This window comes from Pteropus medius, unplaced genomic scaffold, assembly GCF_902729225.1.
Source record: "Pteropus medius unplaced genomic scaffold, Ma_sr-lr_union100, whole genome shotgun sequence".
Taxonomy (NCBI): Eukaryota; Metazoa; Chordata; class Mammalia; order Chiroptera; family Pteropodidae; genus Pteropus; species Pteropus medius.
Genome location: NW_024350922.1, coordinates 1525076 through 1540006, shown reverse-complemented (window position 1 = coordinate 1540006; position 14931 = coordinate 1525076). Strand labels below are relative to the sequence as shown.

The following is a 14931-nucleotide window of genomic DNA, read 5'->3' as shown; positions in this document are numbered from 1 at the left end:
GGCCTCTGGGTCCTTTCCGACGCTGAGGCCGGCCTCAGCTCCCAGCAGCCCCCAGGCTCGAACCCCCGGCCCCCGTGGCTGGCGGGTAGTAGGGCCGGAAGAGGCTCTCAGAGGCACAGCTGCTCATGGCCTGGTGCGTGTGGAGCAGCAGCCGCGGGAAGCGGGCGGTGAAGTACTGGACGAAGCCGTCGGGGACGTAGCCCAGCGCCTGCCGCAGCTCAGCCGGGAGCTCCCTGTAGTGGTGCCTCTGCAGGGGTTAGGGCGGAGGGCTGGGTTCAGCGGCGACCAGGCCCCTAAGGGGCCCCCACGACCCCGGCCCTGGAACACACCTTGTTCCTCACGGCACGCAGTAGGTCTCGCACAGATGTCCCCTGATAGGTCCGGAACCTCCTCAGGTCTGCGGGCATGGAAGGCGTGGGCAGGGCTGCCCCGCTGGGTCCCCTCGGCCCCCAGGCCCGCCCGCGCCTGGCCAGTACCTGTCTGCAGTGGCGCCGAGATGTGCTTGTGCCAGTCGCCACGGACCACCGCAGAGCCCCCCGCCTCCAGTGCCACCACCAGGGGCGCCTGCTCGGGCTCCTTCTCCAGCCAGTCGCTGACATCCTAGGACCCCAGAGCACTCCTAAGCCTACGACCAGCTTCAGAGGCCACAAAGCCAGGAACCCACCCCGCGTCATTCCGCCCAGTCCTCCCTGGCCTATGAAGGAGGTGCTGTCACCCCCTTACAGATGAGCAAACCGAGCCCCCAGCACAAAGCCGCTGCTCGAGGTTGCACAAGTTTGAGTGGGCTCACAGGCATGGCGTGAGCAATGGGGGCCGAGAGGGACAGGCAGCTGGGCTGGGACAGTGCCGAGGCAGCCCCAGTGAGGGCTTCATGCTCCGTCTGATCTCAGATAAGGAGCCGGGCCGCCTGGCACAGGCAAGTCTCCACCCAGCTTCCCCTCTCCCTGGGGAAGTTGCACAGGACTCAAACTTGGCACGTTCTGGGGCCAGTCCCATGGTCCCCCCTGACCTGGAAGAACTGGAGCTGCTTGGCTCTGCTCCAGAAGAAGGGGTGGGCCAGCATCTGGGGGGCAGAGGGGCGCGCCTGTGGCAGCGGGCTCAGCATGGCCTCAACCAGGCTCCGGGCCACCACCTGGTCTGGAGGGAAAGGGGGTGGCTTCAGGCCCGCCCGGCCTCGTGCCTGGCTTCCCCCATGTCTGCCAGGCCAGGTCCGCTCACCATGGGCCTCTTCCTCCAGGTGGGCCAGACGGGGAGCCCCTGCAAGGATGTTGGCCTGGCGATACAGACTCTCTCCGAAGGGGTGGCCGCCTCCGGAGAGCACGTAGTAGAACACGCAGCCTGCGGAGAAGACGTCCACTGCGCTTGTCTGGGGCCAGGGAGAAGAGCGTGAGGAGGAGGTTGCTGCCTCCAGGAGGTCTGCCGGGCTAAGTTCTCCCGTGGGGGTTTGGTTCGGAGCGGAGCCCAAGGCTGCTTCCTGAGAGGCCTCCCCCTGGCCCGAGCTACATGGCCTCCCCTCTGCGCCGTTGAAAGGGGCCCATGGTTTTCATCCAGAATCTTTGGTCCTGCTGAGCTAGTTCAGGGCTCCCAGCGTCACATCCCCCAGTGAAGCTAGCCAGGCAGGTGGCAGTGAGGTAGCGGTGAGGACCACACGCTCTGGCACTGGCCCGTGCACGGGCGGCACCTGGCACTTGGCTCTGCTGGTTGACTCCAGGCCACTCTCTCTCAGGGTGGCAGAGTTCCATTTCCCAAGAACCCAGAAATCCAGATTTTCTTGTGCAACTTCCCAAAAGTTAAAATATTGGCCACTAATTGAAAAAACAAAACCTGCCAGGAGGCTTTGAATGGTGCCTTTGGTCCTCGGGCCTCCAGGGTGCCACTTCTAGCTTTCTCTAGACTTTTAAGGTACAAGTGGTTTTGTCTAGTGACTGTCCTTTTGTATTACTCTCATCCATGCCCATGACCAGCTTCGAGCCACACACTGACAAAATAAAAAATCTATAGTCCTGGGGCCCCAAACTCAAGTGTCTAGGGGGTCAGATTCCACTCTGTGCTTCAACTGTATTAGCTCATCTGATGTGCCCCAAACCCTCCACCCTGGCTACACATCGAAGTCCCCCCCAGGCCGTGGCCCAGCTCATCGGGTTAGAATCACTGGCTGTGGGCCTGCGCAGTGACTCTCTGTAAGTCCTGCGGTGACTGCAGCACAGTGAAGGCTGAAAACACTTTGAGCTTAGGGTTTCTCACTGTCAGCGCTGCAGACGGTTTGAGCCTGGTGATTCTTTGTTGTAGGGGCCTGTCCTGTGTGTGGCAGGATGTGTGGCGGCAACCCTGGCCTCTGCCCATCAGAAGCTAATAGCAACCTCACCCTGCCAAGCGTGACAACCAGAAAGTGTCTCCAGACATAGGCCAGTGTTGCTTGGGTGGTGAAATAGTGCCAGGGTGAGGCCACTGCTCTAAGGGATCAATCATCCCACTTTACAGAGAAAGGAACAGGCGAGGAGGAGTGACTCAGGCTCGCACAGCAGGTGACCTGGAGCCTGGCAGCAGAGGCCTTGGGCCAGGGCAGCGGGAGGACTCACAGGGCTCTCTGGGGGCTGCAGCTGCAGGAGCTCGGGTGCCATCCAGCCCTCTGTGCCGGGGACGCCCGAGTGCAGGCTGAAGCTGCAGTGACCGGCTGGCAGCTTCTTGCAGAGGCCGAAGTCGGAGAGGACCACCCTGCCTTGGCCCTGACTGTCGGGCCCCGAGATGAGGATGTTGGCGGGCTTCAGGTCCCGGTGCACTGTGAGGGCGGAGGGCAGCTGAGAGTGAGGTGGGCAGGGCAGGCCGGGGCGGGGAGAGTAGGAGGCAGGTGGTACCTATGTGCAGGGAATGCAGGTGCGCCAGGCCGGACGTGAGCTGCTGCAGCGCCGTCACGGGCTCCAGGCCCCAGCGGTCCAGCTCTGGGTTTTCCACGTACTGAAGAGCAGCGAGGGGCCAAGCGTCACTCTGCGGCTGGCACCTCCAGACCAGCACCCTCCGCCCCCCAACCCCTGGCTCCGGCTCACCTCCTGCAAGGAGGCCTGGCAGAGCTCCAGGGCGATGTAGTGGAACTGGGGTCCCCGCTCGGTACAGAAGTAGCGGAGCACGTTGGGGTGCCGGTCCGACTCTTGCAGCAGCTCGACCTCCCGCCGAACCAGGCTGAAGCATTCACGGAGGAGCCGCTTGACAGCCACTGCCCGCCCCTCAAACTGTCCTCTGGGAGGTGGGGGATGAAGTTCAGAGAGGGCAGAAAGGAAGAAGCTGCCTCTGCTCCCACCTCAGGGATTCATTGAAAGAGTGGCTCTCCGAAGGACAGTGGCCAAAAGGGCTGTGAGAGCCACGTGTCCAGCCCAGCTCCTGGCCACCACTCACCGGAAAACGAAGGTGCCCCCTGCCCCGCGGCCCAGCACGTCCCTGGGGTTGAAGGAAATCTTGCCAACCACAGTGAGCTGCTCAGCTAGGTGGAGAAATGGTGGGTGTCAGGGGCCACGGCCAGCCAGTTCAGGCCTGCCCACCGCCTCCCGCTTCCTCCAGACTCCCACACTGCCCTGCCCGACCTGGCGCCAGGCTGCCCGGGTCCAAAGCCTGGTTCTGCCCCTTTCTCTGTGTGCATACTTGGGCAAGTTTTTTTAACTGCCGTGCCCTGCGTTTTCCCATCTGTAAAGCAGTGTAGACAAGGCACCTGTTCTCCAATTTGCCACAGTCCCCACCACTCCCTACTCTCCCACACGCCTCCTTCACTCATTTACTTTGCCCATGGGCGTGAGTTTGCAACCTTCCCGTCGGCTTCCAGAATGTACACCCTGCTCTCTTTCTTCTCAGAACCTTTGCCTGTGCTGTTGGTGCTGCCTGGATGTTCCTGTTCTGCTTCTCCTCTGGTCACTTGGGTAATTCCTTCTCATCCTTGGGGTCACAGCTTACCCAGCTATTCCAGGACACTTCTGTTCGCACAGTCCCCCACGAGACAGCATTTATCACACTGCCCAATAACTGCCTGAATGAACCCTCTTAGGCTTTGCCTAGAGGTCATGAAGATGGCCAAGTGTGTCTTTAAATACAGGGGCAATCCAGTGTTATATAGAGACTGTCGCCACTGGGTTTTAAGAGAGATCCCATGCTCCAACTGGGTGCTTTATTTTCTTGGGCTCTTGTCCTGAAGCATTGATATCACTTTGATTCCTTATGGTGGGTAAAGAAATTTAGGTGTTTTATATGACGAGGTGCCCTGGCCGAGCCAGGGCTGGGGTTCAACATCCTCTTTTCTCCTCCAAGGATTATTGCTATCTACTGACTTATAAGGAAGTGAGATGTCTGGGGAAGGAATTTTATCACCTCAGGGACAGGTCTAAGGGACAGTGGTGGTGAGGGCCAACTGCAGGGCCATTTAACGAGGACCACCTGGGAAAAGATGGAGTCTGGGGGTCTGGGGTAAGATAAGCCAGACTTGGCTCAAGTCAGGAGGTCCAAGGAGATGAGTGTTTCGGGGTGCAGTGGTATCCCCCAGAGCCAGTAACGTGGCAAGAACTGCAACACTCAGGGCTCAGGCAACCCTGCGGTGGGGGCCTTCTCACAGCTGACCCCTGAGGAGGGGAGCTGCTCCCTCAGCAGAGCAAGGCAAACACGAAGGTGAACACGGGTGGCAGCATTGGAGCATTGAGTCACATGCGGGGCGGGCTTCAGCCTGAGTTAAGGTGACAGCAGAATGGCTCCAGGGCACGAGGCTGTGGTTTGAGCAGTGGCCAGGAGGTGCCAGCAGCAGTTCACGCAAAGGATCAAAGGCCAGCTCAGCCCAGAGCCAAAGAAGCAGAAGCATCCTGGACTGACTAGTTGAAGGCACGTGGAATCTCCCGGGGGTATCCCACAGATACCAAAGGAGGCTTGAAGGGCTTGTTTATGGGAATGAATTGAGAAGAGAGAAATTTTTAAAAAATAAAAAGCCCTAAAGAGGGGGAAAGGTACCAAATGGTACCTAGGTAATTTACTATTATTGTTACCAATAATTTAGTTATTTTAGTTCATGTGTTAATATCATCACCTCGATATGATTTAATAATAATGATGGTGGTGACCTCTCCCGATGAGGCTATATAACCAGGTGGGCGTTATTATTCCCATGTGACAAATGAGAATGCTAAGGCTCAGAGGAGCTGAGCAATTCATCAAAGTTAACGAACTGTGGAATTACATCTATACCCAGTTCTTTCTGCATCCAGAGTCCTTGAACATAATGACAATAGAAAAGGGTGGCAGAAATTTCTAGAATGCTCAGCTACATAGCGGCACTATTCAAAATACTCTTATCATTTAGGCTTCGCTGTCCCAAGGTTTGTCTTCTAACAAACCGACTGAAGCTAAACCATCCCCCTTCTTTCCTCTGTCCCTGACTCCGCCCTTTCCTGTCCACCTTAAGCTCACCTTCGGGGTCTTCGGTTGGTTCCGAGGGGCTTTGCAGCCTCTTCTTGTCCTGCGGGGTGACCCCCGAGGGCTGGGACGGAACATTCTGTGAGTTGAGAGGAGGGTGTGCAGGTTTCAGGGGGGCCTGCTGCTGCTTCTCTGCCAGCTGCTGCTGCTGCTGCTGCTGCTGAAACACGAGGGCCTAAGAACTCAGCCCTTGCCAGGCCCTGCCTCATGGTGGGTCTAGCAGCCGTGCCTGAGGGGTCCTGGCACTAGACCACGAACACAGAGCACAGTAGCAAGGGCTTGGGGAGCCGCTAGGAGGGAAAGGGCAGAATCGGAGCTGGGCGAAAGAGAATTGCTGGGTGGTCTTGGAGAGGGGGAACCGAGTTTTCTCTAGGACACCCTAAAATGGACCTGAGGTTGGGGTAATGGGCTTACCTGTCTCATCAAAAAGAGAATCCACCCTCCCAGGAAGACGGCTGTGAGGCTGGCTGCCAACAGGTCTTGGGGTCCCAGCCCTGGATACAAGTCTGGGGCTTTCTCTTCAGGATGTGGCTCCAGGGCCCAAGGTTGGTCCTGGCTCAGGAGCTGGGGACAAAAGGGCTTTCACTCTTAGCAACCTTTCCCACTGCGGATCCCCTAGCTGTTCTTTATCACCCAGTACAGGGCTGGGCTTAGCCCAAGATGCAGCGAGTGGGCGGTCTGTAGGTGGGACATGGCGCTCTCCGTGGTGCCGACGGAGCGAGTGTGTGGTCTTTATGATGTGGATCATGGCTCTCTCCGTGGTTCTGAAGGGGGTAGTAAGTGGGGGTCTGTGGTGGATGTGGCGCTCTCCACAGTGCTGAACAGGAACGGTGTGGTCTGTATGGTGGCGCTTTCCCAAGTGGTGCGCCGAAGGGGCACTGACCAGGGGCATGTGTGGGACACCCCCCCCCCTGGTGCCTCCATGGTGCCGAAGGATATCCTCAGGTCTATGTGTGAATGGTGGCGGCTTTCATGGTGCTGAAGAGGGTGGCAGCCTGTGCGGGGGGGTCTTATGGCAGGGCGGGGCGCTCTCCGTGGTGCTGAAACATCGTGGTGCCTCAGGAGATTGGTCTTCCAAACCTAGCTGATGGCCAGCATCTCCTGGGACGTCACTAAACATTACAGGTGCTCTTGGGGCATCAGCAAAAAAGTGCAGATATCCACCTTCAGAGATTCTGAATTCAGTAAGGCTAGAGTTGGCAGCCACGTATTTCTAATGAGCAATCAGATTTAAGGATTATTGCTCCAGGGCATGGCTGTTCCTTTGTAATCAAGTGGTTCTTGTCCAGACCTCTCCCAGGATGACATGCTTTTATAGTTCTTTGCTTTCTTTTCCTCACTTGATAAACATTTTGTCACTTTTACATTGAAGAAGAATAAAGGAAACTGACCCATGTTTCACAATTTAGATAGCCTATATCTTGTTAATATATCTAACATGTTTCTGGCAAAAATAACAACAAAAAAAGAGATACTGTGTGATGTCAACTGACCCACCTCCAAGTGTTATTCATAGAAGCCTGAAGAAAAGGTCCAGCGGCTGCCCACCCATCTTCCAAGTCTGCCCCCAAGCCCTCTGCCCTTCTAGCACTGACCTCCGTAAAGAGAGCTGGGGGCTGCATACTCGCTGAAGGTCTGGTCTCAGGAGTCCCACTCCCTGGGGTAGGATGGACTCTCAGCATGGTGGTGTGCAGGACTGGGGGTGGCTCATGGTGTCCTAAGGGACAGAGAACAAGTCAGTGAGCTGAAGGTGACTTCAGCTTTATGGCTCAGAAGCCAGGACCACAGGTCTTTCATTTTCATCTATTCCAAATTTGGGTTACAGGGTCTCACCAATGAGCAGCCACTGGCTAGGGAGGGCCACACTGCCTGAGGGGTATCTGACAGCTGTGCTAGGTGAGCCCTCACGCTCTCCTGAGACTTGGAGTGTCACCTCATCTGTGGTGGGGCCATCCATGGAGGCCAGGGTCAGTCCACGAGGCTGTGGCAGAAGGAGGAGAATCATGAGTGAGGGAGACTCCTCCCCTGCTCCATCCCCTCTTTCCAGCCCCTCAGAGACCCCTTCTCACCACTAGGGCCACCCCTGTGTGAACCAGTGCCTTGGAAACATAGAAGCCAGCTTCATCCTTCCCCACGTACAGCGTCATCCTAGTGGGGGACAGGAAAAGGGGAGAAGGATGAGTGATGGTGGTGGGTAGTTTCAGTTAACACCGTACCCATGTTCTCGTATTGTTCCTTTCCATATCGACTCTGGGCTTGGCCACGTGACTTGCTTTGGACATTGAGATGATAGCAAATGTGACACAGAGAGAGGCTTGAGAAGTTCTCATGCACTGGAGTTTGTCCTCTTGTATTGTCCTTTGGAACCCCAAGACCAATATGGGAGGAAACCCAGCCTGGCCTGCTGGGGGCGTGACTATGAGATAGGTGAGCCAGGCCATCCTAGATCATCCAGACTCAGCCAAGTTGCCAGCTGACTGCGCATATTAGCCAAGAGTGCCCGGCCCAGAAAACTACCCAATCGACCCACAGAATATTGAAAAATAATAAATGTTTGTTGTTTTGAAGCTCCTAAGTTTTGAGAGGTGGTTCGTTATACAGCAGAAGCTAACCGACGGACTCCACAGGCGCTGTGTCTGAATCTATGCCTAGCCCAGACCTCTTTCGAGAGCTCCGTTTTCTAAATCTGAACTCATCACTGCATTCTTTGCCTCCTCCTCCTCCTGTAATGCTCCCTACCTCTGAAAACGACAATACCCGTGCACTTCTAGAAACCTGAGCATGACTCTTGACTCTTTGCTCACAATCACCAAACTCCTTCATCATCAAATCTTACTGGTTTTTTCCTTAATACCTCTTACCTTCCATTTATTTCTATCTCTAGTGTTTCCGCCCTAGTCCAAAATGTCTTCCTTTCTTGCTTGAGCTAGTGCAGTGTTTTGTAAGTATGTGCTTCCTCCCCTATACTACTCTAAGATACTCTTCACGCTGCAGCCCCTTATTTTTCTGAAATGAAAATATCATCAAATCCCTTCTTTGCTTAAAACCCTCCAATGACTTCTCCATAGCCTTAGGAGAAATTGTCCGAACACATTCAACAATGCTAAGGATGCCACAAGATCCCACTTAACTTATTTCCTGCTCTGATTAATGCTCCAACCTATTTTACTTTTTCTGTCACCTGGATGTCATATTCTGTCTGTCTGTCTGTCTGTCTGTCTGTCTGTCTCTCTCTCTCTCTCCCCCCCTTCCTCCCTCCGCTCTCTCCCATTAATCCTTTAAGTTTCAATTTGGATGTCCCTTCCTCCAGGAAGCTTTCTATGATGGGCTCCTGCCACCAGTCTTCAGTTTAGGTACATTTCCTTTACATTCCTACGGCAAACATATTCTCTTTATCTCATCCTTTGTCATACCCTAATTGCTTCTTTACACACCTGTCTCCTCTACTAGACTCTCCGATTTCTGTAGGTAGGAACACTGGGCCTAACAGTGACTAATACATAGTAGATACTCGTTTAACATTTGTGGAACAAACTGAATGAATGGATAGTCCCCAATTTTCCCCGTCTATCTCTTGGTTCCCTGAGATGGTGACTCAGGTTTTCGGTGCTATGAGTAAGAGTGGCCTTTAACAACCAATAAGGCATAACAGCTACTGAGCAGAACAGGTGTCAGCCGAAGCACTGGAATAGACACCTGGAGGCACCCCTCCTAGGCCAGATCTTAGCCCGTCAATCGTTGAACAGTGGGGCGATCTAGGGGCTCCTGAGATCACATGGGATAGTGCAGGGCCCTGGTTATTTACCAACCAGTTTGGTAAATGACCAGCTTGAAATGACCAGCTTGACCGACCCCTGGCTCAGCGGTACTAGTGTCATGGCCAGATATCACGCCTGCCCATTGGACTTGGGCTACCACACTTCCAGAGGGTCCTCTCCAGTTCCCGGGCATAGGCACCTACAGCAGCTGGATGTCCAGGGCAGAGAAGTGGGTGGCTGTGTCCTGCGGGCCCAAGGCAGGCAGTCGGATGTAGCCCCAGCGGAGGGCGAGGAAGTGCAGGGTGTCCTGAGCCAGTGTGAGATGGGGTAGTTGGTGTAGGCTGTCCTGGTGCCAGGTGTAGACGCCCATCACAGGCACGCCCAGGTCCTGCGTCCACAGCACTGCCCCGCTTGCGGGGTCTACAGTCAGCAGCAGGCCCATCCCACAGGATGCCAGGTGGCTCATGTCTGTCAAGGAACAATGGCTGGGGAGATGCAGTCAGGGAGGTCTGATGTGAGGCACCTCGGTGTATCTTGGGGTGGGGGAGCTGCTCTGAGTATGGGCCATCAGGAGGGCCACTCAGGTGTGTGGAGGTCAGGTGAAATCACCTAGAGAGTTAGCAGGACATGAGAAAATCAGTCTGAGTTCATTGAGTCACTTTGATCAGTCAGGGTCAACTGGGAGCTCTGTAGGAGTAGGGGTGGGGCAGGGTCATCTAAAGGTGACCCAGGTGTGTGAAACAGTCCAGGTCCCTTGAGAGAGATCACTTAGGATGTGGGGTAGTCACTCATGTTCTGATGGCCACCCAGGATGGGTTAATCGGGCTGCTCCAGAGGCATGTGGGTCACTCGGGAGTGTAAAGGGGTGAGTCAGGGGCCGTGGAGGTGTCACTCGTGATGTGTCAGGGTTACCTGTGTGGGTTCTCATGTGGGATGATGGAGTCGGGGTACCAGGGATTGCTTGGGGGCACTGTGACGCCCCTCAGGCAGTTGGTAGAACAGTCAATTCCAAGAAGTGGTCAGGGGTGGGTACCTGGTGGGGAGGTCACTCAGGGTCATTTGTCAAGAGTCACTCAACAGTAGGGGTTAGTTAAGGCATATAGGGGACTGCTCAGTGTGTGGGGGTCGCTTGGGGTCACCGAGGATGTAGAGAGTCACCCAGGGTGAACTGGTTGGGTTCACTTGGAGTATGGAGGATGTCAGGGCTGCTCAGGGTGCAGGCAGGTCAGGCTAGTTGTCGAGGCGTGTCATAGAGCATGTGGGGTCTCTGAGGAGGTCAGCAGGCCAGAATGTGGTGGGCTTGGTCATGGATGCCACTCAGGGTTTCCCGAGTTGGGGATGTTGCTCCCAGGTGGGGCCAGAGGAAGGTGGCACTCACATTTCCCAGGCGGGCCATCCATGTGGGGTGCTGAGTAGCGGCGGTAGGTGGTGTTCCAGCACAGGGCAGGGGCCCGGGGGTCATGAATGGTGACCGTGTACTCTGGGGACGCCCAGAAGCGGGGTTAGCAGCCACACCCACCTGGTGGCCCACCCCTCCCCACCCCAGGGGACAGCATCTTGTGGGGGTGGGGGCTTCCAGCACCCAGCCCTGGGGGTGGAGTCTGTGAGTGTCATGAGGGCAGAAATCAGGTTACTGCTCTGTCCCCAGCTCTTTGTTCAGTGCTCAGTGACATGTTTGTTGATTGACAGTTTGACTGATTCAGCTTGGATAGCAACTGCCAGGCCTAGCCAGAGCAAAGAGGGGGGCTGCCCAGAGCTTGGGGAGCAGCGGGGGCCTGACTCACGTGTTCGGCCGATGTAGAGGCGGGGGGTGGAGGGACTCTCTGTGGTCAGTGTCATCTGCATCTCCCCTGACTCAGGGTCCACCACAAACCAGGTGTCCTGCTTCCGGCCTGTAGGGTGGAAAGTGTGCCAGCCCTTCAGTGGCCTGGGAGAGGGTGGTGCAGCTCGTCTGTCCTGTGCCCAGCTGGCCCATCATGACCTGGGTCCCAGTCCCTCCTGGCCGGACCTGGACCCACAGGCTGGAGAGACGTTTACCGGTATAGAAGACGCCGTCTGAGCTGCGGCATGGGGAGGCGTGGACCAGCTCGGGGATGGTGAACGGCAGTTTCTGAGGAGAGGGGCGAGTCTCAGCAGAGCCACGTGCAGTGCAGACTGTTCATTAGGTGTAACTGCAGTGCTTCCTGAGACGCCTGGCTGTGTCTAAGAGAAGCTGGGGGACTGTGCCAGATTTAAAGACACCCGACGGGCATGCCGGCCAAATGCAACGGTGATCCTGGTTTGGATCCCGGACTAGGAAAACGATAAAGGACACCACTGGGATACTTGACAATGACGATATGGGCTGTGGATTGGATTGATGCCACCGCATCAGCGTTAAATTTCCTGGTTTTGATCATTTATATTCAGCTATGTAGGAGAAAGTCTTTGTTCTTAGAAATAGACGACGATGCTTTAGGAGTAAAGGGTATACTGGCTGCAACTCACTCTCGAAGGTCTCAGAAGAAGAAATTATATTTATATGTGTATATATATATATGTAATTACATTATATATGTAATATCTTTAGTATTCTATCCATGTATCATCCATCTATCATCTCTCCATCCATCATCTATCATCTATCATTTATCCATCATCTATCCATCTATCTATCTATCATCTATCTATTATCTATCTATCTATCTATCTATCTATCTATCTATCTATCTATCTATCTCTCTATCATCTATCTCTATCTAGCATCTACGTATCTATCATTCATCTAGCATCCATCTATCATCTATCGGAGAGATTGTCTGGACTTTATCCCAGGTGCAGGGGTGTAATGTGACTGACGACCACACATGCCACACTAAAGCCCTGCTGATGACCCACCCCTCCCCTCCCTGCTCTCTCCCAGGGACACGCTTGTTTGGATGACTTCAGTGGGTGCCCGAGCTCTGGCTTCCAGTCAGGTTGGGATAGTGAGGAAGGGGTGAGATCGGCCATGTGCTCCCCATCTCCTCTCTACAGGGTCATCATGGATTGGCTGTGTCCCTCCCACAAAGGCCTCGGCTCCTGGCACGTGGCCCTCTCACGGGCTCCCTCTGGCTCCAGGTTGTGGTTACTGCTTCCCCCAGCTTAGGGCAGATAATGGCTCCCACTGTTATGGGCCACGTGACTCATCTCCCACACTCCCCGCCCTTACCTTGCTAAGCAATCCCTTTAGCCAAATCTCCTCAAGCTAGCCTCTTTGATCGTGCCAGCTGTTTGCCGCTGGGACCTTAAGTTTCTTACCAATTTAGCTCCTAAATCGCACACTCAAGGCCTTTCTGGCAGGGTTCCTGGCACAGCTGAATTTCGACACAACATATTCCACCCCATTCCCTGTGACAAATCCAGAGTCGTGTTCAACAGCCCTGATGTGGAAGATGGAAAAACACGGCTACCCATTCCTCCTCTCCCTCTGTGCTTGGCCACATGACATCTCTGCTGAGACCTTCGTGAGTGGCACGAAGCAAGGCTTGCAAAGTGCTCGTGCTTTCGGTCCCCTCGTTGGTGCCATGTGGACAAGCCCGGGTTTGCCTGCTGGAGGACAAGGCACATGGCCCAGGGGCCTCTGTCGAAAGCCGCCAACCACCCACCAACTTGCAGAAATGAAGCCATCCAGCTGACCGGCGGCTGACTACAGATGCTCGAAAAAGCTCAGGCGAGACGACCCAGCCTAAACTGTCATCCCACAAAACTGTGAGTTAAACAAGTTGCTTGGGTTTTAAGGCACTGAGTGTGGGGCGATTTGCTATTTAGCAAAAAGTAACGGAATCATAAAACCCTCGAAGTCCTGGCCAAGCCCCTTCGACCCTCGTGCTCTGCCTCACAGAAGCTCCGGCCCTCTCCCACCCCAGGCACCCTGGAAACGCACCATGAGTCCCTGTTGTTTCTGGGTCCCCAAGATGTACAGGCTGCCATCAGCGGGGTCTGAGAGAAAGGCCGTTCTGTGAAGCAGAGAGGCGTGGCGGGGGGGCGGTTGGGTCCACGCCCCCTGCTTTCATGAAGCAGAGAGGGGTGGGGCGGGGGGTGTTAGGTGCATCCCCTCTGCTCCCCAGATAGTGGGAAGCACCTTTGCAGGCCCGGCTCTCCTCTGTACTTCAAACATGCCCCCTCATCCTGATCCACAAACGCCCTCCAGACAGCGAGGGCTCCCCGGCCCCCAGCTGCCCCCCAGCAAGGGCCACAGGTTCACTTACTCTGTGACGTACGTAGGGCCTTGGATGGCGGGATCTGCAAGGACAGCGGCGTGGAGCCTGAGCGCGTACTGTGCGCCAGACCCCACGCCAAGCGCCTGACACGCGTGGACTGTAACCCTCCCGGGAGCTCCGGGAAGGGGTTCGTTACCCATGGCTTCATTTTACAGGTGAGGACACTGAGGCTCAGAGAGGTGGAGTGATTTCCCCAAGGCCCCACAGCCGCTAAGTGCTGAAGCCACCTGCAGACACTGGCTTGTGGGACTCTAGACCCCTTGTCCTTGACCTCTATGCCACAGTGACACCACTCCAACTCGGGGGCCAATGAGTGACCCCCTTGCTCACCGTCCTTCAGCGTCCACTTCAAGTCCCCTGTCTGCTTGCTCAGAGCGTGGAGACTTCCGTCCAGGGTGGACACCAGCAGCAGGCTCTCGGGCCTGAGCGTCTGGGCCTGCAGTAGGAAACAAAGTCCTGTCCCCTCAGAGGCCTGGGACCCCGCCCCCCGTCCCTGCCCCAGGCAGGGCTGGCTGTGACTCCTGTCCCTGCAGGACAGAGGAAGGAGGAGGGACAATGGGGGAGCACAGCTGCCACTGTGTCCCAAGTCCCACCCCGCCCCCGGCCCTTGCCTCTGGTTTCCCAAAGAGGACTGACGACTCCCAGAGAGGTCACTGACTCTGGCCTGCCTAGGAGACCCCTGCTATGTCCTCACCTTGGGGCAGGTGAGGGAGACCGCGGCTGAGAGAGGTAAGGCGGTCAGCCTAAAGCCGCACAGGTGACGAATGGCAGACCGGGGTGGGACTGCCTCGCCGAGACTCCGGCACCCTCTCCCTTTCTCCTTCCCCGCAGTGTCTGCCTCTCCGGAGAAGCCCTTCGGCCTCCCCAAACCAGCCTGGCTGCTTTGCGTGCCAGGCCCCAGTGGGACCCTGGGCCGAGGCTGCGGTGGCCGAGGTGGGGGAGGGGGGTCGGAGCTGCCCTCGCATCTGGCCCCCGTGGGGCTAACTCACCAGCTCCAGTCCCTCCTTGAGCAAACAGGGTGAGGCTGAGCTCCCGGCAGGAAGCCTCGCATCCGGGTGGCCCAGCCACACCCCTGCAGAGGCCACCCCCGGGCTCAGGACCCTCAGGTTTGGGGCAGAATCAGGAAACTGCCCCCAGCCCTCTGGTTCCCCTGACAATCGCGACCTGCAACGTGGCAGGAAAGAAGCTGCACACTGCAGGCCCATGGCCGAGTTTTGTTTGACCAAAACGGTGTTTAAAATTGTGTTTGGAATTAACGGCCAATTAAAACATTGGAAAGACTTCACTTCAAAAAATCTGGATTTCTAATTTTTCTCATTTCTAGTTTTCTTCCTTCTTTGGTCACCACACTGGACTCACATGTCTACTGGGCAAACATGGGGCGAACCCAGAGCAGGAATCCGGGGTGTGGGGGTGCCTTGCTTTGCTCGGTCCCGGTAGCCGTTCTGCGAGCTCTGGACTGGACCGCTCAGCCCGGGAGACTCCATCCAGGT

General features: G+C 56.0%; 1 protein-coding gene across 1 annotated transcript; it reads right to left on the bottom strand.

The window, feature by feature from the left end:
- Nucleotides 1-9: 9 nt before the first annotated feature.
- On the bottom strand, nucleotides 10-14925 carry ERN2 (endoplasmic reticulum to nucleus signaling 2). Its single transcript, XM_039840169.1, has 24 exons — nucleotides 14798-14925; nucleotides 14428-14602; nucleotides 14133-14158; nucleotides 13769-13965; nucleotides 13427-13460; nucleotides 13102-13174; nucleotides 11235-11307; nucleotides 10982-11089; nucleotides 10576-10677; nucleotides 9401-9665; nucleotides 7509-7587; nucleotides 7273-7420; nucleotides 7035-7156; nucleotides 5854-6003; nucleotides 5434-5590; nucleotides 3391-3475; nucleotides 3045-3234; nucleotides 2856-2955; nucleotides 2580-2779; nucleotides 1219-1366; nucleotides 1010-1137; nucleotides 477-600; nucleotides 330-397; nucleotides 10-247 (listed from the first exon to the last, which is right to left on the bottom strand). The coding sequence occupies exons 1-24, from the start codon at nucleotides 14923-14925 to the stop codon at nucleotides 35-37; spliced, it is 3093 nt and encodes a 1030-aa protein (XP_039696103.1). The 3' UTR covers nucleotides 10-34.
- Nucleotides 14926-14931: the final 6 nt, after the last annotated feature.

Excerpts from the sequence above, each read along its gene's own strand:
- ERN2 (XM_039840169.1), bottom strand. The coding sequence starts at position 14,925 with ATGGAGTCTCCCGGGCTGAGCGGTCCAGTCCAGAGCTCGCAGAACGGC. Across the intron at positions 11,308-13,101 it reads AGAAACAACAGGGACTCATG|AAACTGCCGTTCACCATCCC; the intron begins GTGCGTTTCCAG and ends CCCTCTCCTCAG. Across the intron at positions 3,476-5,433 it reads ACCAACCGAAGACCCCGAAG|CTGAGCAGCTCACTGTGGTT; the intron begins GTGAGCTTAAGG and ends TTCTCCACCTAG.